Below are 9,765 nucleotides of genomic sequence, written 5' to 3' on the forward strand. Positions count from 1 at the left end.
CTTGCCTACTCGATTTTTTACACTGCACATGCCTGTTATCAATGAAAACAAGGAAATATTAGGTTGGGCTTGGCTAGTTTTCTCTCAAGCTTGGACTGTTTCAGACACAAAAGTACAACCTGAGGTGCTCTCTACTTTAAATGCAGAGTACTTTTCTTCTATGTCAAACTTTTCAGGAAAAGTGTTCTTTTAAAGCACAATGTGATGCACACCGGCCCCATGAGAAACATTGGGCTGTTCCTTACTTAAGGAAGACACATGTTGCAAATTGCCTGTACAACATGAGTGTTGTGTCAGTTACAAACTTTAGTGTACCACAAGTATCTCATAGCGTCCTCAAGGCTTTCACACTGTGGTCCAAGTCGCTCTGTGTAGTCTCAGCTGTCAGCGATATCACACCCAGAGTAACTGTAAGATATGACAGTTATAGATTCCTTGTGTCCACAACTCAGATGAGCTGCTGTCAGTTCATTATAAAGATATGGTCTTGTTGTGTATAAGGGGACAATATGTATTGAATCTGCTGTAAGTTACTTTGAAAAGAAGCATTTCAACAGACATGTAAAATTCAACAGATTATTACTTTTTATTTATTTTATTGATCATTTGATTTACTTTCATTTATAAACTTAACACCTTACTCTTATACATTTCTCGAAGGGATTTTCCAAGTACACTTGGAAAATTAGTCAGCATATTGTAAGAATCAGTTATATGAAATATTACTATTGCTTAAGTTACATGGGTTATTATAACTCCCCTTTAAGATTCTACCAATGCTGGTTTTACTAGATGGGTTTTGCAAACGAAAATAGGGAAAACTCTGAATGAACTGTTCACCGCTTCTATTTTAACATCGATGATCCACAAAAATACAATAAATCTGAGAAATATATACTTAGTTCTTAATAGTGTGTTCCAGTACAACTGCACTCACACGGAGTGTTTGTCCCGAAAAGAAAAATAACATTCCACACACTAAAAAAAAACTAGAAAACAACAGTTTAGCGAGCTGTCACTGGATACTTCCTCTGCTCTCAGTCTTGTTAACTCAAGTGAATGTGACCAGCTATTTCCAAATGTTGTCCTGCAGAAAATAACCTCGGTATCTTTCAGTCGTGCTGTCCCCAATTCATCCCTTAATGAGAAAGAAGAAGAGTGCTGATGAAGTGATACAGACATTGATTTGAAAAGCTGAAAAGATAAAAACATTATTGTATTTGTTTAGTTCATATCCTGTGTTCCTAGATACAATTATTTGTCATAGGCAAAATGAACAATGGCAGATAGAGGCTGTATCAAAAGCTTGTTTATCATCTTTAAAAACTACTATCTCTGAAATGGAGCTATAATATCATCCTGCTCTGACTTGTTTTGCAGATATTATAATGTAGAATAGATGAATAATACGTTTTAGCATTAGAATAATGAATCTATTCAAAGTACTGGGTAAAACATCAGAAGCCAGACTATTTTCCTCATCAGACCGTTAATGGAACCCGTACTCCACATTTTCATAACTAGCTGATCCGTGCCTCTCTCTTCCTGTCATGTGCAGCCAGGTACCGGTCAGTGCCAGCAATGCAAAGGATCGGGATGTACTCGGTGCCCCCTATCAAAGTGCCAGAGTGAATCTGGGTCTGCTGCTTGGGGAGGGCGAGGAGAGCCATGCCAACCAGCTCGCCACCCCAGCTTCAACCAGCGAGGGAAGCGCCAGCCTCGGAGAGCCAGAGGAGGACGGGAATCACTCCCATCACTCCCACTCTCCTGCCTCCAGCCAATGCAGCGCCACATACAGCAACATCGGTAAGAAGGACACATGCAAAAGATGGTTTCTTAACTTTGTCTTTGTATATGCATGTGTATTAGCATTGTATATAGGGGACAAAAAAGCTGAGAGAATGTATGTAAACCAGTTCTTACTGTGCAGGAACTACAACGTCTGCAAGCCTTTGTTTACCTAAATGCATTTTACCCTTGTGTAGGACTGGTTTTGTTATTGACTCATCACCCACACCTGAATTTTATTTTGCACTGCAAAGGGTTTGCCAGAATATAAAGAGAACAATGCAGTTCAGAATATACTTTTTTTGCAAAAAAAAAGGGGAAGGTAAAAAAGAAGACAAATGGAAGGGAGAATGCAAATAAGCTGCTGACTCTGCACCTCGATCCCCCAGAGATATAAGAAAAACTTCACATGGTTCTACAGTGTTGTGGCTGCAAATTATATTTTGTCTGACTTGCACTTGTTTTTTACCTCTGCTATAGGAGTTGGTTTGTTAGTTGGCTGGTTTGTATGTTGGTTTTTAAGCAAGATTTCATAGATCTTGATGATAACGGCACATTTAGGGGACTGATATTTATGAGTGTGTGTAATTTGGTTCAGTTTGTTTGACTGTAAGGGTTATTCTAGTTTGTACTGATCAAAACTTTGATTAGGTAACTGGAGTCAGGCGCTGAACATTTCCAGAATATGTCACTCTTCAGCCTCTGCAGTTCACTTCACTTGTGTAAAAGTGGCTGGTTTTGATTTTTTAAGCATCAGCACACCTGTGTATGTGACAAGTAATAATTAATTCCCCGCTAAAACAGCTGCAGCTCGAAATTCTCAACATATATCATCATCCACAGTCTATTTTGAATCTAGATCAAACGGAAATAAAGTATTTCAGTTCAGTGTGGAAATCTGTGTCCAGAGTTTAGTTTTCGAAGCTGCGTCTGTCCCTTGTCCCTGTGAATAATTCTCAACAGGGATATGTCATGCATGAGTGACTGCAGTAGTACAATTAATAGCATACAAGTCTTTATGCTGAAAGAAATATAATTGAGCCTTATCATTATTTAGTCTTTACTCTAAATATTCAGGTTTGACTCTGCAGTCTTCAAGCCAATGTTGAAAACAGTACTTAAGTCCACAGCTTAATAATTCTGTCAGTTTCACTGGATTCCTGTTTGTAGCAGATAAATCTTCTATAGCAAATAAAAATGTATTTTTATAATAAAAACCTGTTTAACCTGAGCTTTCTAGTTTAATTTGACATAGTGAGTGGGGTCAGAAGAACAGACCCACAGAAGTTAAGTCTGTAAAAAAGAGACAGAACAATGTTATTGTGTATTTACTTTTTGCTTTGACTTTATTTGAAGCTAAAGAAAAGAAATTGTAAACAAATAGCTGAGATAAAATCGTATTTGCTTCACGGTGGCAATTTTTGTGATAAACATTGAGACCATGCAGCCCTTAGCAAGTGCAATAACCTCACAAAAAAGATGAACTTCACCTTCACTTCAAGGCTTTAGCTTTTTGGCTTTGAACACCATCGTAAAAGGAAAATAGTGAAGATTCAATTTTATTTATGTATTTACGGATACATTTTCTTAATTTAAAACAAGACATTTTTTCAGCAATTTATCAATATTTATTCATCTTAGATATGCTGGGGTTTTTGTCTGAGCAGTCCAAGATGATTTCAGGTATAGTCTATTAAACAAAAAGAGTTTATGAAATAACAATAAGTTCCCTATACCCACTCTGTGGTTAATAATAATATTTATAAAGACTGCCGCATTGTCCACCTCCAATTCTGTGATGGTAAAGTCCTGCAGTCTGTTTGTAATAACATCATCGTGATATTTTTGTCAGCAGCTCAGTTTTACATGTCCGGTGGTGGTGGAACGAGCGGAGAGAGAGAGAGAGAGGCAGGCTCAGCTTTCAAACTTGTCTGGCAACTGACAACATGAAGTGTGGGAAAGATCTCATTATGATCAGGCAGTGCGGGAGAGAAAAAGAATAAGTAACAACAAGGGATTTGGAGTGTGGGTTTGTGGAGAAGATGCACTACTGAGCTGCATCACTGTGTGTTTGCACATGTGGAAGTGTGATGTCTTTAGGTGTGTCGGTCTTCTTGTTAAAGGATTCATCAGAGGTTTTGTCTTTTGTCGTTGTTCTAATTAGGCTCTTTTACAAGGGTGTGATCAAAACTGGGTACAGTGTTTGTTGATTCTCCAAATGCACACCGGCTCTGGATGAATATATTTGGAATGTGCTAAAAGCTCCCTGGATGATGCAAGATGAGCTGCCGGCAGCCTAGTTCTACATGCTGCTAATGAGGCACAATGCAGGAGCAAGTGTGTGTTTATCTTCCATTTAACATAGGAAATTTTTTTGTCAGTGAGGGTGTGTGTGGTCTTTAAAATGAACACACAGAGCTTCTATCTTGTGTTTTCGACCTGACAGGATTTCAATCTCCATGCTGCTCAGTTTCGCCTGCGGAAAAACTCCCTGTTCACACATTTTAGTGGAGAATCACATTCATAAGTGTCTGCCTCTCGCGCTCTCTCTCTCGCTCTCTCTCTCTCTCTCTCTCTCTCTCTCTCTCTCTCTCTCTCTCTCTCTCTCTCTCTCTCTCTCTCTCTCTCTCTCTCTCTCTCTCTCTCTCTCTCTCTCTCTCTCTCTCTCTCTCTCTCTCTCTCTCTCTCTCTCTCTCACTTGCCATATATACGCTATGCACACACTAGTGTTTTAATCCGAGCAGTAGGAGGCAGAGCGCTCTCTGCTTCGCTCACTGAGAAGTCTCCAGTGTTGGTGGGAGCGTTGAGCCTGCCTGTTGGCACCAGCGGCTCCGGACAGACTCTCAGGGATGGAATCAGAGCAGAGCTTTTCTCTCTGCCTCCCTGTGCCTCTGCTGCACCACATTTACCTGAAAACTTTGGGGCATTAGTGGAATTGAGGTAGGGTTTTTTTTTCTTGTATTTCTACCTCATCTCACAATTATTCATCAACTGTCTGTCTCTCTACCTCTTGGTTGTCGGGTGTCTCCCCCTATCGCCTCTTTTGCATTTTTCTTTCTCTGTCACTTTCACCTCCTCTAAAGCCCCCCTCGCCACTGCTCTGGCTTCATTCCTCCCCTCTACCCACCTCCTCTATCGCCTCCTGTTGTCATGGTGTCACAAATGTTGGAAAATACAAGTCTAAGTATGTGGAAATATATGATGTTTTCTATATTTAATATATAGCATTATCAATATTTGGTTAATTTACTCTGTTTAAGAAGTTGGTTTCCTGTTAATTTAAAAATGTAAAATGTATTTATATTTCATCTAAATGAAGATGAATAAATGGTACATACATTTTCTCACATTTTTAAATCATCGTTTAAATTGTCATCAAGAAAACATAAAAATGGAGGAAAACCATTACCTCAGCCCTGCTAATAATGTAACAAGCCTTGTTACTGCGACTTCCTCAGCACAGTAGCTATGATGATGATGATGTAATGATGAACAATAGAGAGGTACCCAGAGACCGATAATAGTTTCACACATATTAAGTTCTGCGTTGCAGAGAAGAAGGATTAGCTTTTTAATCCTGAGCAGATTTTTTTTAGAGACGGGGCTTTGCTGTTTTATCTCCTTGATATGCGACAAAGGTCAAAGGATGTTAAGTAGTTATGTTTTTTTCTAACACCGTCATTGTAAGTGTTATCTGATCATTTCTCTTTGGCCTCTGAGAATTTTTTATGAGTATTTTTCACTACATTTTAACATGATTACACAAAGAAAATTGTCAGACCCTTAATTTAATTATTTTTGTTCTACTACTGTTAAGGTGATATGCTCAAGGCAATATGTTTTTAGAATCCCCATTCAAGTTGAAAAACACTTTGTCTACTAATTATTTGTATGAAGCCAAATCAAAACATTATCTCAAGTATCTTTCCATAGAAGTTTGAATTCTTACAACCTTATATAGAAACCCAGAGAAATGTCATGCATTAAATCCTGCATTATATTAAAATGTTCCATTTTCAGTTTTTTTTTAATTGAGGTGTTGATTCAACTGCGTAATAATTTTGGAGGCTATAGTTTATGCTACTTTTAAAATGTGTTAAATATCACTGAGATGTGTTCCTGCAATTTAGCCTACACTCATTGATATAAATAGGGTGTAGCAAATAATATTAGCTCCTGTCAGTTTAACACAGTACACCCCAACTGCCCCAGAAACTGCAGCCTCTATAATGATCTCACAGTTGAATCCTCCATCTTAAACAGCTTCAACACACAATGGACATCATAACTTTGATGAGGAGGAACTTACGTTGCTGCAATAGTTGCAGTATTTTTATTTATTTCTTTTAAGTAAGGGGACAGTCACTAACTGGGTTAGTCTTACGTAATCAAGTTAAGTCATGGCACGTTGCTTCAATAAAAGAGAGAAGGCGACAGTTGTTTTCTTGGATTACTGCAGATTGGTGGAGAAACACATTAAATACACTCGTTCCAGGGAGGATTAACAAGACTCATTTACTTCATCCCGACTGCTCTCTCTGAAGGACTCCGCTGGTTACTTAAGATGATGGCAGCGTGACGCACACGTGAGGAGTTATTTACAGGACTTCTTAATGAGCAGCATTTAGTCTCTGCGTAGAGAAACCATTTGATGCCTGTCACGTGGGGGATAGTGCAGCCTCTTATCGAGATAATCAAAGAAATCAGGGTGTTCCCCTGTGAGTTTAAAGCTGCACAGCAGGACGCTCAGTGACCTTGTCCATCCACTCAGTTAAAACCCTCAGGCTCTTTCATTCCCATCACGCAAGCTCCACGATTCCTTTGCTCTTTTCATCACACCATACACTCGTCCCTGACCCTTCTGCCTCTGTGGTCCTCAACTCCAGAACACTTTGAGAGACTCCAATCAACCCCTCTACCCTAATTTTCCCTCCCACCTCCATCCCAGAGAAATAAGGTCACTTCAAGTCACTGATAACTGTGCGCTTCACGCTGCCTGTTTAAGCCTCACTGCAGACCACGACTTCAGATTTGAGTCAGGCAGCTGGACGGTTGGAGGGACGACTTGTGCCCAGCTGTCCTGCTCTCGGGCTTGAATGCTCCTCAGGGCCACAAGTTACCTCACGTGCCGCAGCACACAACCTCATGTCACCTTCTCATCTTTATGGGAGGCAGCACGCCAGTGGGAGGGAGAAAATGCTGATGGGTTGAAACTACTAGCTGTAGCGAAGATAATGATGAGCGCGGTGTGATTTGCATGTCAGATGTCATTTTCTTTTAACTTTTAGGAAATCTGGTGATAAATCATTCACTGATAATTGTAAATTACATTTTATATATTTGATTTTTACAATAAATGCTTGTCTGCTCAGAAGAATTCAAGCTTGAAAATAAAAGACAAAACTGTATTTCAAACCTTTGTTTTACTGTTGAACATACTGTTGGGTAGTTCGATCTCTCTCCATCTTTATTTAAATCACAAAATGGTTTTGTGTTCAGTAAAACTCAATCTTCAAAAAGGTAACTTGTAACTGCAACTGTCAAGTAAATGTTATTGAGCAAAAAGTACAATATTTTCCTACAAAATGTAGTCGAGTATAACTGAAAAGTATATACAGTGGTTTAAGTTCTATATCAATTCGAATTTCATTGATTCTTAGTAAAAAACTAAACATGGCATCATTTTCCTCTCTCTTCCAGGTCAATCCAGAGCCAACATGATCCCGCTGAAACAACCAAGGAAACAAGCATCCACTGACACCTTGGCTTCCATCGACCTGGACGGACCGGCCGACCAGCCAGCCCATTATGCCACACCACCACCACTACCCAAGAAGGGTGTACCTCGCCCCAGCACCGACTCAGCCCAGAGACCCCGGGCTGAAGCTAAACCTGGGGGCACCAACCTCAGTGTGGCCAATCCTCTGTACGACTTGGACTCCACCTGGGAGACGGCAAGCCAGAGCTCCTCCCTCAGCTCCGAGCCTCATCGATCCCACAATCAGGAAAGCGGCGACTCACTAGAGAGACCCTCAGCTGCTGCAGCCACCAACAGGGGCCACCCGACGAACAGCACGTCCTCCATGGTTCCTCCGCCGGCGTCTGCTGCACCCAGCGCCACCGGCAGAGAGAGGAGACCCTACCCAAGTACTGAGTCTCTAGCTGGAAGGGGTCGGGCCACAGGTCGAGTCTCTGGTACTGGAGGAGGAGGTGGCTCCAAACCACAGAGACCTGCTCTTTACAGAGGTCTGGACAGCTGGGACGAGGTGGTTGGGAAGATCCGGGGTCTCCACACAGACACGCTGCGGAAGCTGGCCACGAAGTGCGAGGACCGTTTCATGGCTGGCCAGAAGGATCACTTGAGATTTGGGACTGACAGCTGGTCCCTTTTCAGACTGACCACTGGGAAACCCTGCTGCGAGGCGGGTGATGCTGTTTACTACACTGCTTCCTATGCCAAGGACCCACTGGTCAACTACGCTATCAAGGTGAGACGACCTGTTTACAGATAAGTTTGCCCTACAGGATGACCACTTCTGTTTTCATTTTGCCCGGCAAAGAAGACTATGGTTAATAGGGTACTATATTAGGTTCTGAGAAATATAATTTAAGTCTATTAAGTTTATTGAATTCTACCTACTTCTATTTTAAAAATACTTACTTTAGGTTACTTTAATTAACACAAAGTGATGCACCTTTGTTTGTTGGACTAGAAATTGTTAAACAAGCTGTTCAAATTTCTAGATTCAGGTGAAAAAAATGTAGTAGTGGGCCATATAGCTTTCTTCAGAAAAATAACTATTAACTTATAGATGAAGAAACCATTTTTATAATTAATGAATTGTCTTTTTAATGCAATGATGCCAAACCTTTTGTTTCAGCTTCTCTTCTTTGTTTTACGGTAGCTTGATACATTTGAGTTTTAAATGTTGGGTACAAGGCAAACATTTTGTTTTTCATATGTGTTGTTTTCGGCCCTTATGTATTGTTTAATTTTCTTGCAGATTTTGTAAATTAACACTAAATACTCACCATAACATGTAATATCTAAAACCTGGGAACATTGTACGGTCCATGAAACAGGAACTGAGCTGGTTTGTCCCACTTCAGCTACTTGCTACATGCCTGACCTAAAAACAACCACAGTTCATAATATATACTGCACCAAAGTATTGCAACAAAGTTGTTCTTTTCAGCATTGTAGGAGTTTGAATTTCTAATTGTTTTTTTTTTTGTGTCTATTTTTGTTATTTTGTCTTGTCCTACTTTGCGTTCTTGCTGCATTGAGAGAGATTCTTTGTTAAATTTGGGTCTGGTGAATGTTGAACACAAAAGATTCATTAATCACCATTATTCTGTTTTGGTTGACAGAATCTCCTCCCACTCACTTAACAGGGGTGGAGGAATGTGCTGAAATATTTGCACTTAAACTTCAAGCCTTTAGGGCACTATCTTGTAGAATGAAACCTGTGTGTGCATGCATAATTATGTGAGGGGAGCACTTTTGCCAGCATGTGTTACAGTATTTGTGTGCGTGCGTGTGTGTGCGCGTATGAGAGAGAGCAAGAGGGGCGGGGTCAGAATTTCCCGGAAGAGCTCTGAAGCTAAGTACAAAGCAGATATGGATGAAGGTTGCATTATTCACAGGGTACGAAACTCTCTGTGCTCCACAACACTTCAAAGCTTCTCCTTCATATTAGCAGCAGGCTCAAGAGAAAATCTTGTGTTTTATGATTCTCATCCATAAATAAGGCAACTAGGGACAGCAGAACAGAGACAGGCCCCAACTTTCCAATTATATTTTCCCCAACTCTCTATTGTGATGTGGCCCACGTGTGCTCCTACTTTCCTTAAACCTCGACTGTATGACAAGCAAATTATTCCTCTTTCAACGTGACTGTGTCAACTCTCTACTCTCAGCAAGTGACTCCTGGTGCTTTGAAGGTTTCCAGCTTCCCTAAAATATCAGGAAACGCC

At 40.4% G+C, this 9,765-nt stretch overlaps 1 protein-coding gene across 1 annotated transcript in view; it reads left to right on the forward strand.

The window, feature by feature from the left end:
• The window catches only part of peak1 (pseudopodium-enriched atypical kinase 1), a 94,160-nt gene that overhangs the window by 79,328 nt on the left and 5,067 nt on the right, over window positions 1–9,765 (forward strand). The window contains exons 5-6 of the mRNA XM_061076818.1: window positions 1,559–1,806; window positions 7,489–8,276. Of these exons, the coding sequence (XP_060932801.1) occupies window positions 1,559–1,806; window positions 7,489–8,276 (1,036 nt within the window). The remainder of the gene's footprint in view (window positions 1–1,558; window positions 1,807–7,488; window positions 8,277–9,765) is intronic.

The sequence above is a fragment of the Limanda limanda genome, chromosome 8 (assembly GCF_963576545.1).
Source record: "Limanda limanda chromosome 8, fLimLim1.1, whole genome shotgun sequence".
NCBI lineage: Eukaryota > Metazoa > Chordata > Actinopteri > Pleuronectiformes > Pleuronectidae > Limanda > Limanda limanda.